The sequence below is a fragment of the Sciurus vulgaris genome, assembly GCF_902686455.1.
Source record: "Sciurus vulgaris genome assembly, chromosome: 5".
Lineage (NCBI taxonomy): Eukaryota > Metazoa > Chordata > Mammalia > Rodentia > Sciuridae > Sciurus > Sciurus vulgaris.
In genome coordinates this window covers 180,864,932-180,880,761 of record NC_136465.1, presented here as the reverse complement: position 1 = coordinate 180,880,761, position 15,830 = coordinate 180,864,932, and the positions used below count along the sequence as shown (strand labels likewise).

The 15,830-nt window shown below is 55.2% G+C and overlaps 1 protein-coding gene across 1 annotated transcript in view; it reads left to right on the top strand.

Annotated features, from left to right (window-relative positions):
• Positions 1-15,520, top strand: part of TTLL8 (tubulin tyrosine ligase like 8) — a gene marked incomplete at its 5' end in the record, with an annotated part of 56,821 nt that extends 41,301 nt beyond the window's left edge. Inside the window, 2 exons of the mRNA XM_079139934.1 lie at positions 144-645; positions 14,560-15,520. Coding sequence (XP_078996060.1) covers positions 144-645; positions 14,560-14,696 — 639 coding nt within the window. The 3' untranslated portion in view covers positions 14,697-15,520. The remainder of the gene's footprint in view (positions 1-143; positions 646-14,559) is intronic.
• Between the last annotated feature and the right edge of the window lie 310 nt (positions 15,521-15,830).

Genomic DNA, 15,830 nt, shown 5'->3' with positions numbered 1-15,830 from the left:
CTGGTCCCTGGGTGTGTGGTCAGAGGCCAAATCCCTGGCATGCAGGTCGGAAGAGCTACCTGGGGTCCTTATCACCCCGAGTCAGGTGTGCAGGTCCCGCTTGCCTGTGCGCCCCGCCCCTTCACCTGCACATCCTCCCCCAGCCCGTGGTGGAATTGCCGCCCTTCAGCGGATCTGACCTCTGCGTGGAGGGCATCAGCATGAAGAAGGCCAAAAGGCCAATGCCGCCCATTACCAACTTCAACTTCTCGGCTTCGCTCTGCGACGCTCAGCTACTCAAAGTGCGGTGCCCCTCGGCGGTGCCGGGCCTGGCGGGCGGCGCCCCGCGAGCGGCGGTGCCGCAGCAGGACTGGAAGCGGGGAGACGCAGAGGCGCTCTGCTCCGCCCTGCCCGCGTCACCGCAGAGGCCGGCCGAGCGGGGCTGCAGAGCTAGGCCGGCGCACGCCGCGGCGGGCGGGAAGCTCGCGCTGCCCGCCTGCGCCTGCCCGCGCGCGGACACTAAGGTCCCCAAAAGCACCTTCACCAAAGCCCAGCCGGCCGAACTCCTGGATCCGAACTCGCTGAGCGTGCGCGCCCTGGCACCGGCGCCGCAGAGCGCGAAGTCGGTGCAGACGTCGCTGTCCCCTACGCCACCCGCAGCAGCAGGTAAGGTGCAGGCGCTCAGGGCTGTGTTGCCTGCCCAACCCACCTTCTCCCCGCGCCGCCCCACGTCCCGGTGCTTGTCTGGGACTGCAGCAGTTGTGTTCTGGAGGGATGGGCTGGGGCAGAGGGTGTCCTAGTGGGGTCTCTGGTGGAGACAGTGGCTGGGAGCAGCACAGGGAGCCCCTCCCTTAGCCTCGGTGGGCAGTGCCCTGTGTATGGGTGTAGTACAGATGGGGTTTGTGCTCCAGTGTTTGAATAGCGCCAAGCAGGGGAAGTGTCACCTGCTTCCCCTGCTTGGCGCTTCCCAAAGTGGCAGAACCACCAGGCTCTGGCCCTAGTGTCTTGAAGGCTCTGATGGAACTGAGACATGCCTGGGACAGGGCAGTGTGGCTGGGCTGCACCTGCAGCCAGTGCTTCTCATGGCCTGGTACCTGCAGCTGCCTGGAAAGTGTAGCCCAAAGACCCAGGTCTAGCCAGGCCCCCACTTTGTCCTTTCCAGGTGCACTCGCCTCCCACCTGCTGTTCCCTCCCATGGTCTGTCTGTCTGTCTGACTGGTTGCCTCCGGCCCCCTGGCCCCACCCAGCAGCCCTCCTGGCCCTGCCTGTCTTCCCCTAGGTGGTACGCTCTGGGCCGGGCTGCCACTGCTGTTTTCTCCTTTGCAACCCAGGGCCTGGGATGGTGCCTGGCACTAGCAGGTGTGCTGGATGTGTGGGTGCATGGATTGCCCACAGGGGTGCCAGGCAGGAGCAGCCCCACACACACTTTCAGGGCTGGCAGTGCCCTTGGAGGACATTGTCAGTCCCATTGCCTGGTGCCTGGCATCCCAGCATGGGTGATGTTACTAAGGCTTGTGTTACTAAGTAGGTGTCTCCAGGAAGACTGTGGGGCTTCCACAGGCCTGGGGGAAATGCCCGTAGACCCGGCGGCTTCTCCTTCACTGGGTGTGTGAGCTGCTGTAACAACGCAGCCCCGCCTGAGAACAACAGAAACTCATCTCTCTCTGCCCTGGAAGCCAGAGTGTCAGCAGGACCGTGCTTCTGAGGGCTCAGGGGAGCTCCTTCCAGCCTCCTCCAGCTCCCAGCGACTGCTGGCTACATGGCTTTCCCTCAGGGCTGTCTCTGTGCAGACTACCCCTGAGTGTGTGTGTTCAGAATTCCCTCATAAGGAAGCAGTCGGCCCTCCTGCTCCAGCTGACCTCATTCATTGATCACACTGGCAGAGATTCTGTCTCTAAACAAGGTCACGTCCATGGGTTCCAGATGGACGTGAATTTCTGGGGACACTGTCCAGCCCATTCCCTAGGTGCTGCAAGCATGGCCCAGGGATTGGGCTGGTCTGCACTCTGACCACCACTGCACAGTGGCCACTGCTCCTGACCCCTCAGTGTGGGCCTCCCTGTGGTGTGCCATGGGACTCTGTTTTCCTACTCACTAATGGAATGCAAATTCTTCTCCTTTCGTTGACTTTCACTGACCTTCCGCCCCGTGACTTGTCTTTGCACTCCTTCAGGATGTCCTTTGATGGAAAGCCCCACCTTCCCAAGGGGTGACTTCTGTGGCCTGTTGATGGAGTCCTTGCCCCAGCGTCACGAAGGAAACTTCCCAAGGAGTCTTCCAGCAGTGTGGCTGCTGCCTTTTACATCCAGGTCTCCTGGAACGGGTTTGTGGTGTCATGCGGGTCAGGGTCTAAGTGAGTTTCGACACAGGTGCCACCACGTGACGGGTGTGCACACACTCCATCTGTCTCTGGACTTCCTGGTCTGCTCCAGGGGTCTGCTCCGCTGGGCTGGCATTCCTTCTGGCAAGTCCCAGTGTTGCTCCTCTTCCTTGGAAATGAGCCAAACAGTTCCCTGTGTGCCGTAGAACCAGACTACCAAAATCCAGCAAGGACAAACACCAACAATAGAACCATCACATCTTTTATTAGGATTAAGTTAAAATCAGGTATTAATTTGAGAACAATTGACTCCTTTGAAGCGCTGGGTCTTCCAGCCTGTGAACATGGGGTCTCTCTCCACTTGTTTATCCTTCAGTGTTTTCAATAACCCCTGCAATTCTCTGTGTAATCGTCTTGCTCTTTTTTTGGTAGATTTATTCTTCTTTTTACTCTACTGTAAATGTTACCTTTTGTCAAAATTTTATTATATCTACAAATTATGACTGTTTTATAGAAATGCAGTTGATTCTTTGAATCTGGTCATCTAACTGAACATTTTTTGTTGATTTTATTAATTTACTTAATGATGCACTTGGATTTTTCACATAGGCAAGTGTATCATCTGATGAACTTTCTTTATCCTGAGGATCATCATATCATTTTTTCTCATTCAGCTGCTCTTCCCAGGCTCTATTCACCCATTCATTCTTTTTCTCATTCCACTGGATCTCAGAAGCACACAGCGTGGCTAATCGTAGGTCTCATTTCATGAAGTGCCTTTGCTGTTTGTCCCTGCGTGGACGGTTTTCCTTCTCAGCTGTTCTGATGAAACACTGAGAAGCTGCACACAGCAACCCCTCCGTCCATCGCGGCGTCCGGCTCTGACTCTTCCTGCTTCCCTTGGCGTGAGCGTGTTTCTGGCAGGGCACCTGCCCTGAGCCGCCCCCAGCCTGGTGGCTGCTGTTCTCATGCCACGCTAGTGGCGCCTACGTGCAGTCGTTAGCAGACTGGACTTGAGAGTTTCTTACTTGTTAAGGAGGTGTTGGGCCCCATCGGAGGGGCCCCGGACATTTCCAGACATCCTATCGCTGAGACTGGTCCCTGTGGCCACTGTCCCTGTGTGGGTCTCTCCAGCTCTCGCACCTGCTCGCCTGTGCCTGCGTTTAGGCTGTGCTCAGGCTTTGCTCTTGGGGGCAGCACCTGTGAACCTTCTTAGGCGCCCCGTGGCCACCAGCAGGTGTCTTGTGCGTGTTTTCCTGGGATGGCATCTCTCGCTCAAGGGATATGCCGGCGCTCCCGTTAAGGAGACATGGGAAGCTGGCTTCCACACTGCGGGAGAGTCTGCGCTCCCGCCCAGAAGGCAGGAGGGGTCTTTTGGACCCACAGAGGGCTGACAAGTGCTGCCAGTACGTGGGCTGAAGAAGGGTCAGGGTTGTGGTTCCGGCTGTGCCAACTAATGACTGAGGCCGTGTCTCCGTGCGTTGTTAGCTGTGTGGCTTCCTCCCTTGAAATGTCGATTCCTGCTCTTGCCTTTTCCTTCTACAGGGTGAGCTGTGCTCATGGACTTCGTTTTGAATGTCTTCTCCCAGTTAGCAATTTGTTTTCAGTTTTTTAAGAGATGTCTTTTGATAAGTAAAAGTTCTTAATTTTACTGTGGCCAAATTATTGATCTTTTTCTTTTAGGGCTATTTGTGTTTTAATCTTTCCTTATCCCAAAGTTTATAATATCATTCCCCTGTATTAATTAGTAGAAGCTTCAAGTTCCATTTTTTAAAAAACATTTTTTTAGTTGCAGGTGGATACAGTATTTTTATGTGGTGCTCAGGATCGAACCTAGGGCCTCACATGTGCTAGGCAAGCGCTCTGCCACTGAGCCACAGCCCCTGCCCCTCAGGTTCCATTTTTGATATACACCTTTAGCCCATCTGAAGTTGATTTTTGTGTACAGTGTAAGGTACAGATCAAATTTCACTTTCATCTACCTAGATAACCATTTTCTCAGTCATTTGTTGGACAACCTTTCTCTCCGTGGGTCTAAGTCCCGTCTATGTGCATGGCTGGGCCTGGAGCCTGTTCTACGCTGCTGGCGAGTCTCTCTGTCCCCTGCACAAAGCCACACTGTCTAGCTGCCACATCTTTATATCTGGCAGGGAAAGTTCCCCTTGCTTGTACTCTCTTCTGAACACATGGCACACCTGTCTCATGAAGTTTCACAGAAAGCCCTACTGAGAGATCCTTTGAAACCACACTGGATCCATAGACCAATTTGGGGAAATGACCAAATTAACGATTTGCCTTCGTATCCATGAGCATCATGTTCCCACCTACTTGAATCTCAATGCGTCACACACCTTGGAGAGCGCGCCCGCGGCTTTCAGCACATGTGAAATGAAGGTTTCCGTGGTTCTGCACCGGTGTGTGGAATGCCCCTGACGTTTGCACATTGACTTTCTCGGTGACCACCTTTCTAAACTGCGTTGTTATCTTTCGTGACTCTACGCATAACCCAAGCCCTCTGTGTCTGACCCCAGTGTGTGCAAGGAGCCTGGCCCCTCCCACCCGTCCTGCTGCCTCTAAGTCTCGGTCTGTCTGGTGGTGCTGGCAATGCCCTCGGCCACCTTGGGACCTTGTCTGGCTCCTGATGTTTTTGAAGAAATGTTTCTAACACCCCCGTTTATAATGACATTTTCTTTGGGTCTTGATAGAGACCTAGGTATGGATTGACATTTAGTTGTGAACATAGATTCTCCAGCGTGTTAAAGAATGTAGACTGAATTTCATCAAAAACATTTTGCTTTCATGAAGTTATCATAACGCTTTTCTCCTTTCTTCTGATAAAGTGGTGAATAGCATGTGTTGATTTTTTTCATGCTGAAGCATCCTTGCTGCCAGGCACAGTGGCCCACACCTGTATTCCCATGTCCAGAACATTCATCTGGAGAGACTGGTCTGAGATGGACAAGGGCAGCTGGAGCCGGACACTGGAACAGGTGTCCCATCTGCAGGTTCTAGGACCACGTCAGTCAGGCAGGAGGACGGCACGTTTAGGTCAGCCTCAGCAACTTAGCAAGGCCCTAAGCCACTCAGTGAGACTGTCTCAAAAAATAAATAAGGACTGGGGATGTGGCTCAGTGGTAAAGCCCCTGGGTTCAGTGCCCAGTACCAAAGGGAACAGAGAAAGAAAGCAGCCTTACATTGCAGGAAGGAAACCTGTGGGGTTGTTGTGCCGTGGCTGCCTTTGGTTATTGTGCGGGGTAGTGTGTTCTAAGCCGAGGCTGTGTCCATGCTGTGAACAGACACTGTGAAGTGGCCAGCACAGGTAGGCACTCCTGGGGGAACAGAGCCCTGAGGTCCTACGCTGGTCCTTGCTGTGACTCTCCAGTGGTTTGCCCATTGGTACCACACCGTGGTGTGAGCCTGCACACAGGCCGGTATGGGGGTCCTGGCTTTGTATTTCAGTCGTCCTGGTGGATGGGCAGCAGACTCACATCGTGGCTCCAGCGGCATTCCTGCCATGCTGGTGAGCTTAGTGACTTTTGTATTTTCACCTGTCTGCAGGTACTTCTGCAAAGTATCTGGACAGACTCTCCTGTTGCCTGTTCTTAGGGCTCATGGGAATTCCCCATGTATTCTGCACGCGTGTCTCCCTCGGTATGCGGACTGCGTGCATCTCCTGTGCTGCGGCGGGCCTCACCCTCCCTGAATACTATCTGGATGCACAGAGTCATAAACTGCAGCACATTCCCCTCTGAAATTTTCTTTTACGATGAGCACTTTTTGACTTCTCTCTGAGAAACCTTTCCAACCCCAAAGTCATGAAGTAGTCTCCTCTGTTTTCTCGGAAGATTGCATCTCTTCCCTCTTCACCTCAGATCTCCAGCGCGTCTGGGTAGTCTGAGTGTGGCGTGGGAGGCAGGCAGTTCCTTTGCCTGCCTGACGGATTTGGCAGTGTGGGTTCTGTGGTCGCCACACCTGCCGTCCCAGGCTCGCTGACATCCCGAGGCCCACAACTCTGCTCGTGTGCTTCTGGTTCTGGATACGCCCGTCAGTGGTCTGTTTGTCCGTCTGTGCTGAGTAGTCAGGCTTCTTCAGGGTAGAGCTGCGTAACAAAGACCTCCCCCGAGCCCGTGGCTCAGAAGCCCTGCGGGGCTCCAGTGCAGGCCGCCTGCTTCCCTGCCAGGCCCTGTGGGCCCTGCCCTTCTCTCCAGACTGGGGTTGCATCTGCAGGACAAGGAGCAACAGTCTCCCTGCCGCCAGCTCCCAGGCTCTCAGCGTCCTCCTTGGCAGCCACAGAATCAATCTCCCCTTTTCTTCAGTCCCCCTGCCCGCGTCCAGAACCTTCATCTGGAGGGACTGGTCTGAGATGGACAAGGGCAGCTGGAGCTGGACACTGGAACAGGTGCCCCATCTGTAGGTCCCAGGACCACATCAGTCAGACGACAGAACAGAGGTGGCCTCCAGCAGGTGACCTGCTTGGTTTCCTTCAGTCTAGCTCAGGAGATGGCCACACCCACTAGAGGAGGCCAGAGGGGCAGGGCCACCCCTGGGACCTGGGGCCACCCCTGGCACCTGCTGCAGTACAGTGACAGACAGGTGCCTGTGGGTGGCTGGGGCCACGGGTGCCAACAAGTCCTTCCACTGGTGCCGCCGTGGGCTGCTTTGTGCAGTCTCTGAACTAAGACTGTTTTTATTTTTATTTGTGTGTGTGTGTGTGTGTGGAGGTAAATAACATTTTTATTTTGTTGATGTAATTATAAATTTCATGTTATCTGTAATATTTGAGTCAACATATTTAAGAATTTAGCCTAATGCAAGGGTTAGCATCAAGTTTCTCGAGTGTGTCTGAAACCCATTGACCTGGGCTGGGCTGTAGCTCAGTGGCAGAGCGCTTGCCTAGCATGAGTGAGGCACTGGGTTCCATCCTTAGCACCGCATAAAAGTAAATAAGTAATAATTTAAAAACTGAAACCCATCAACCGTACAGTGTGCCTACATGCCCCATTTCTAGAAACCTCCCTTTTCCCACAAGATCTAGGAAACAGTGACTAAACAATAGATTTCATGACAACCATTTCAAGGCCACCAGATACAGAAAGAGTTCAACAAGTTATTTTAGCTGGGCACAGTGGTGCTGTTCTTAAATTGTAAAGGCCTGCAAAACCCAACAAGGACTAATAAGTGAAGAGACCGGTGTGGCCTCGCGTCTGACCTTCACCATCTGACCCTGACCCTGCAGTGCTGGGGAGGGACCTGCAGGCAGGTGGATGGGGCTGAAGCAGTGGGGCACAGTGGTCACTGCATAGGAGGGCCAGGCCCACATGGCCACCTCCTTGTCATCTCTGCCACTGCCGGCGGGAGCCCCTCTCGCCCCGCTGGCCAGCAGGTCGGAGCTGACACCGCAGGAGGTGCAGCCTGCTCCGCAGGGTGCTGCAGGCCCGCACCAGCAGGAGGCGCTGCTGCACGGCTGCATCCCCCCTGCCCCGGGACGGGTTCCTGCTGGACCACGAGACTGGGAGGTAGGCTGGGGGCCATTCCCCTCTCCTGAGGTGGCAGCCCTGAACAGGAGGCAAGCGGAATAACCTGGGGATATGCACTGGCACAAAGCCGGGTGCTGACCAGCAGGTCCTCTGGCCCATGGTTCTTTCCAATGGGGCCTTCTTGGCCCAGGTCAGCTTTATGACCTTTCAGCTGGTGCTTACCACCCTCCCCCAGGATGTTGACAAACCACAGCTTTGGACGCCAGTTTCCTCCAGCCTGCAAACTCCTGCTGACTGATGGGAGGTGGGGGCTGCCCACACCCTTAGTCCGAAGGATGGGGATTTGCTTCCCCATCCGTCCAGCCCTTCAGTGGGAGCTGGCCTGGGTCAGACACACACACACACCCACAGAGAGACACCCCACAGAAGTGGAACTGGGTCCTCGTGGCTGCAGCAAACACTGATTTGGAAAGTGGACCATTTGCAAGCAGAGGCCGCTGCTCCACAGCTGGCTAGAGTCCCACTGGGTCAAGCTGTCCCCTCCCTGGGAGGCTGAGCTCTGCTCACCTGTGTTCGTGACCAGCACTGGCTCTGCCTCTGGGAAAGCCTCCTCCTCCCCGCTCCTGGGCCTGCTCTGAGGCGCGGAGAAGCTGCCTCCCTGAGGTCGCTGGGCTGCCGGCTCCACGACTGCAGGTTCAGCCCTCCTCACCCAGGCTGGCGTGCTTTGCTCAGTTAACACAGTGCCCCCCAGTCAACTCCATGTCCCAGGCCCACCTCAGGGCACTCCAGGACCCATCTGCCAGATGCCTGGAATGCTGGGCTCCTCTTGGATCCAGTTTGGGTGCCATGGGGTCTGCTTGGTCCTTTCCAAGATCCCTGGGCACAGTCACCAAACCAAAGCGGGCTTTGCAGGCTTTCTGAATGAGAGAGGTTCCATTTTGTCCTTTCCTGGACAGGAGGTGAGCGCCCGCTAGGTGTCTTAGCTCTGTACATCCTAGCATCTCTGGCCCCTGTGTGCCTCTGGATTCCCCATCTGCCATCATTTCCCGCATTGCCTGCTGGGTTCGTCTGAACCTCTTCTGAACACAGATCCAGGGGTTGTCCGTGGGCCTCTTGGCCTCAGATCTGCTGAGGAGGGTGTGGGGCAGGAGCATGGCTGGCCAGCAGAGTGGCCTCCTCCTCCAGGGTCCCCACATCTCTAATGGGACTTCCTGGGTATTTGGTGGCTTTCAATGCCTAGTAAATGGGTCCTCTTTTCACAGTGTAGTCAGAAGGCAGGACTCACACACAGCAAGGACAGATCTCACAGAGAGGTGGGTGAATGTTGGCATGCCTTATACCTGCATGACTGAGATCAAGATACTGGTATACTTCCAAGCTATTCCTCATGCCCAGGAAAGTCTCTTTGTGTCCCAGGCTGCCAGAGATGGCTTCCAACAGCCTTTGTGGGCCAGGCCTTGTCCGCGGGTCCCAGCCGGGCATTTGTGGTTGAGAGCAGACTCCACCACGTGAGTTTGCAGAGTGTCCAGTCTGCGGTCCATGGGAGGTCCCATTGCTTCCAGCGCAGGGCTTTCCTAAGTTGTTCTGATCATCCCTGGAGAGTCTCTGGACGTGAGTTTCTCTTGGTCGTGTGCCCAGGACTTGCCCTGTGGGTTGAGGGAAGCTTGAATTTCACGGTTAGAAATGAGAGTGTGCAGAGGTGTGGTCACTCATGCGGACCTAAGGAGCAGCGGCATTCTGCCAAGACGATGGTTTAGCCGGAACGAACATCGTGATGGGCAGGCAAGCGGCCGAGTGGGAGTGTTTGGGAGGCAGGGAGACTAGCGTCTGGAGGACAGCCGAGGGCGGCGCACAAGGCTGAGGAACAGTTATCCGCAGCTACAGGGCGGCGGGCAGGGAGGTGCGTGCGGTGTGAGCTTGCCCCTCTCCTGGCGTCTCCTTATCAGATGGGCTCAGGACCCCTGCCGACAACGTCCTGGTCATCGTTTTCTTAGGCTTTGACATGAGGGCCTCCATTCCGGCTCTGACAACTTTCACATGTATCACCGCCGTGAGTTTTTCACAAACACACATTATCAGATGGAGGCTGAGGGCAGGCTTTAGGTTTGGTCTTGGACAAGAGTGACACTGAATCCCTCCTGCATCTACTGAGATGTCCTGACAGTCTCCTTCACACTCTCAGGGCGGAAGCCAGCCTCGTGTCGCTTCCTTGGTCTCTGCAGGAGTGAGGACTCTTTGTTTTTATTGCTAATCTTGGTTATTTGTGCCTTTCTTGACTTGATCAGTCTTACCAGAGAAACTTGATTTCCTACCTGAACTGCATCTGAAGCAGATTTTAAATGTGGCATGTTTAGCATTATTCAGTTCAAGATCTTCTCGTTTTCCTCACAGTAATTGCTTTGGCCCTGAGTTATTGAGAATCTGGTTTCCTTCATGTGCATTAGTGTCAGGACTTCTTTCAGCTCTTTTTCCATCTCAGCCCACTTGTTTTGGTCAGAGACCTCCATCTGTACTTAGAAGTGCTGAGTTGCTTCATGTGGTCACCTTTTATAAATGTTCCTCACTGCAAATCATGTGAAATTCCACAGTTGAGTACCGTGAGTAGGGTCAGATTTGTTTGAAATCTTGGATATGCTTATGACTTCCTTTTCTCTCGATTATAAGAAAATCATGGTGAGACTCTGAAGATGCATCTTCTGCCTCCTGCAAGACTGAATTCCTGCTTCTGTTGTGTCAGACTCCTTGACTTTATTTTGATTCCAATTTGCCTGGTGTGTGTTTTTCTTTCATTATTCTCTAGCCTATGTCTTCTGCATAGAAGTCCAGCCTGACCACAGTCTTTCAGCCCTGCAGTTGACACATTTAGAGTGACCTTCTCTAGACCTGCTCTGTAGTAAGTTATTGCTGCAAAGCCCAGGGGCCTAAAACCGTAGGCATTTGTGATCCCGCGAATCTGTAGTCAGGAGGGAGCCTTGGGTGCTGACCCAGCGGCCACCTGGCTGCCAGCTCTGTCAGGGCATGGGCAGCCACCAGGGTGGTGTGGGGTGGGCTTGTAGTGCAGTGACCCACCTGCGGGGAGGGGGCTGCCTGAGCGCACAGCCCGGCTGCTCCACGGCCAGGGAAGGGGCAGGCCAGCAGGCAGGGGCCAGCGGTCACCCCCTGCTTCAGCTCTCTGCCCGGAGCCCAGCCATTCAAGCTTCCTCGTCCTCTGTTCTTGCCTATTGTGGATGGATCTGTTTTCCCCTCATTTCAGCTTTCCTTCCTTTTGGGGGGTGAGGGTTGAACCCAGGCGTGCTCTACCACTGAGCTACACTCCCAGCCCCTGCTTTTTTCCTCGGACTATTTCTATGGAAGAGGACATTGCACCACTACTCTGTTAAGAAAAGCATGTTTGCAGCCCAGAATCCTTTATTCTTTTGCCGCATTATACACAAAATCACAGGCTCAGAGTGGCCTCAGTGAGCAGGGCACTGGCCCTCAGGTGAGCAGACTTTCTCTGGCGACCTTTTCCTGATTGTTTCCTTCACAGGTTCAGGAAGCTATCTGGGCTCTGGGAGTGACTGAGTTGCTCAGTGCGCACACTGAGCACACTGTCCTCCTGCAGGACTGCCTTTTTGCCGGGTGACAGTGTGCTAGATAGCACCAGGCGCTCTCCCAAGTTCGCCCTGGGGACACTCGCATGGCATCCCCTTCTGAACAGCACCATTCCCTTAGATTCTGCATCACCTTGTAGGTGCATGTGGGGCCCCAGGGACAGCCCCATGCTCCCACCAGGCCTGGAGAACACCTGTGGGTCCCTCTCCTGCCTTGTGCTCCTCATTTTAGCAGATTGCGGAAGACAGAGGTTCTGGCCCAAAGAACCTTTTTATTTTCTGTTTTGAGGCAGGACCTTGCTAAGTTGCCCAGGCTGGCCTTGACTGGAGCGCCTGGGCCTCCCGAGTCAGGGGCTCGCTCCCAGGTACGCCACCGTGCCCTGCTGTTTCTCTTTTGGTTGGAGGTTATGCACTGTCTCTGGTTAAGTTACTGCTTAACAGAAACCCAAAGCAAAGAAAACCAAACTTTTGAGTTTGTTCCCCAGCACTGAAAAAAAAAAAATCACACCTTTGCCCCGACCCAGACAACATGATGACCTTGAGGCAGGGAAGACCCCCTGCCCTGGCCTGCCCTCCTGACCGGTGGCTGTGGACAGGAGGCGTTGTGCGGTCTTATCATCCGGGCCATCAAGTACCTAGCCTGGCCCGCGTGAGTTCCTTTGCCCTCGGCCTCCACACACCTCGGTGTGGGTCACTTTGACTCAAGCCAATGTGCCCCAGAGTTACTGGAACATGCAAGTGAGGTTTTGGTCAGCAGGTGTTTTCCTGATGACAGAGGTGGGCTCTGCAGGGGCACAGGTCCTAGACACTTGCCGATCCTTCTGCAGCTCCACATGTGCTTGGGAAACCTGGCCTTTAGACTATCTTGTTTTTTTTTTTTTTTTTTTTTTAATAACTTTTAATTACTTATGAAGTAGGGGAATGCCCACCTATAACTGAAGAGACAAAAGGAATATTTAAGTTATCAGGGAAGTAGCAGTTGCAGAAAGCAGCCAGGCTAGTGTGTAGCAAAAGGATGAGGTTGGAGTTATTAAAAATTAGAAGGGCAAGCTGGGCTCAATGACCACACCTGTAATTCCAGCAGCTCAGGAGCCTGAGGCAGGAGGATCATGAGTTTGAGGCCAGTCTCAGCCTCTTAGCGAGGCCCTAAGCAACTTAGCTAGACCCTGTCTCAAAGTAAAACATAAAAAGGGAAAAGGGGCTGGGATGTGATGGCTCAGTGGGTTCAATACCCCTGGGTTTAATACCCAGTAGCAACAAAACAAAACAAAAAAATCCCAGAGCTTAATAACTGGCACATTGCTACATTGCTACACTGTAGAACCCAGCAGTTCCACTTCCAGGTTTAAGGCAGAAAGCACAGATACAGTACATGCCTTTCATAAGGGGAATGGAGGGAGAAATAAGTAAACTGGATTTACATTGATCAATCTGGAGAGATCTTGAGAAGGTAGCATCACATAAAAAAAAATTTAAAAAGCCAGCTGCCCAACTGTAACCAGAGTACAACACCATTGGTGCAATAATGTCCCAAGATGCATGGCATTTTGCATTGCAGACTTCATACTTCACAAAACAAAACTCACAGTAGTTTGAAATTCTAAATATTGAAAACAATCTTCAACTGCAAAGGAAAGTGTAGGTGAATAGTGTCACTTTGAAACAGTGATAGTAAAGCATAAAATTTCAGCAGAAGAGAGCTGGCAAAATGGAAGAGCCAGCCTTGTAGGCTGTTTTAATATATGTCTGGATATGGAACTTCATTCTTATTTTTTCAACCTGGATTCTTTGCACTTTTTGATCTGTGCACTGGTGTTATTAATTGGTTATAGGACTCTCTCAGCCCCTAGCTCTTTAAATATTTCTTTTTACTTGTCAGTGGACCTTTTATTTTATTTATTCATGTGCTGTGCTGGGAATCAAACCCAGGGCCCCACACATGCCAGGCAAGTGCAGCGCCCCTGAGCAGCAACCCAGCCCCACTAGCTCTTTGAACAGTGCCTGGCAGACCTCAACCGACCTTGGCCCCTGACTCTGCCCAGTGGGACACATTTTCTGAGCACAGCTGCAAGCCTGCTTAGGCCCTGGTGCATTGATGGACAGGCCCTGCCTTTGGCCTCCCTCCTGATCACCTTTGCAGATGTGGCCTCCATGGCCTGAGATGAACCTGTACATGGGGCAGGGCTTGGCATAGACCCAGCCCATTCCCTGAGGAGGGCTGGATGGGCGGCCAAAAGACCAAGGGTCACCAGTAGTGGGCGTGGACAGGGGCCCCTGCTCTCATCTACTGGCTACCCTGTGCCTACCACCCACCGTGGTCCTGGGCCACAGGGAAGGGTTGAGAACAGGAGGGGCTGGGGCTTCTTCTCCCAGAACAGCCTGGCCACTGGTCCTCCTGAGCTCCACCCAGTCGAGGAGGCTAGAGGCAGACTAGGAGTTGGAGGAAGGGGATGGGATAAAACGGCCCCTTTGGGGACCCCTGGAGGAGGTATCACGGGCTAGAGGTGGGGGTAGCTGCGGCCAGGTGCGCATGAGCCTGGGGCCCCGCCCCGATTGGTGGGCAGGCTCCTCCTCTCTTGGCCTCCCAGCAGGGCGGGGAATCCTCCCAGAGGTGCTGGTGGACGCTGCTGTGTTCTGCTCTGCAGCGTTAAGAATGTCGCGGTGCCTCTGGAGGCCTGAACTGCTGTTCATGTCCCAAGACAAGTCCTTGCCTGGGCTCCCACAAGGCAGGGACAAGGACACAGTGCCCCACCCTACCCCCGCTGGCGGGGATTGCCCACGCTTCTGGACTGGGGAAGCTCCCCGATCTCCACAGGCTGCCCCCCAGACAGGACGCCCCCACTCTTTGGCCTGGGTTTGTGTGAGGTCCAGGATTCGGGAAAGCTGGAAGGGGATGAGCTTGGGAGCCAGGTGGAACTGGACTTCGTGGTTGGCACCGGCCTCGCAGAGGGCCGCCGGAAGTGGGACAGCTTGCCCGAGGGGCGTAGCCTCAGCCGTGGTGGAGCGGTCTCTGGTCTGATGGGCCGGGTTCGGGGACCAGTGAGCTAGGGTCAGCAGACGAGGTCTCAGGGACGGGCAGGCCTAGTTGGGATGGTGGCTACGGTCTTGGGCAGGTGCGGAGGTGGAGGCCGTGGGCGAGGCCGAGGCTGCCAGGCAGGTGGGCGTGGGCTCAGCCGCCTCTCTCCTGCAGGGCCGCCGGACCTGGAAGCGCCCTGCCTGGTGTGCCGCTCCCTGACGCCCTCCCGGCCCTTCTGTGCCGCCGTCCTGGAGGGCGCCGCCTTCGTGCCGCTCGGCGGCGGGCGGCCCGGCAGCCCGTGGACCCCGTGAAGGCCCAGGCGAGGACCGGACGAGGCGAGCTGCCCAGGCCGGCGCAGCCTCCTCGGCCGGCACACAGACCAGGGCGTGGTATACAGAGCTATTTTAGAGGAAGCGCGGTCTCCGCTGGGTGTTTCTTGCGGAGCCCCCTCCCCTCCGGCGCCCGCCGCCCCCGCCCTGCCCCGCGGTGCGCACCCCCTACCCCGGCGCCCGCCCCGGCCCGCCGGCCACAGGACTGGCCAGAGTGAGGCCCTCCACGCTGGGCCGGCCGGACACCTTCATTTACTCCTTCGCCTATTCAGCAAACCCCGCTGTGCGCGTCCAGGTTTCCTTCCAACCTGGTGCTGAGCGAGGGAGTGGGGGTGGGTCACCCTGGGTCCCGCCCCTCGGGTTCCATGGCAGGGGACTTCCAGGTCCTCTGGTGGCCAGTGGGCCAACTGGGCCCCAGGGGTGAGGGGCCCCGGGAGACCCAGGCATGGGGAGAGCCCCCAAGGCCTCTGGACTCAGGCTGAAGTGCCCCAGCTGCTAGCCCCAGTACAGGACCAAGGGGTCCTGCCAAGGGTGACTGGATCCAGGTGGACACGGCGCTTGCTGTGGCTTACATCCCCGGAAACCTGGCCGGGTGCAGCAGCACTGAGAGGCGGGGGAGCCAGGGTCACCGTGTGTTACAGAAGCTAGGCATGGTGGGCACCCTGGCTCAGCCTCCACAGCGAGTCCCTCAGTCGGCAGCACAGAGGCCACGAGCACCAAGCCTCGGCTGCTTCCCCACGCTCTTGGACTCCCCAGCCTCCAGAACCATCAGCCAAATAAACCTCTGTTCTTTGTAAGTTTCCCAGTCTGTGGTGTTCAGTTATAGGAACAGACACACTGGGCACAGAGGCCAGGTCAGGCAAGGGGCTCAAGGGGGCAGGTTTGGGGTGCTGGGGCAGGGGCCACCACAGGTCATTCTCAAGGTGCCCCAACCCTACCCCTCGGGAGTCTCAGGCCAGCTAACTGCAGCTCTGCCTTCACATCTCCTCCAGAGTCCCTCGTCCATGCACTTCAGGTGGGTGAAGGATGAGAATCAGAATCAGGCACAGGTTCCTGCTCCTGACTCCTGGTCACACAGGATGCCCTTAAAATGCCCGGGCCCCCACCCTGATGGGG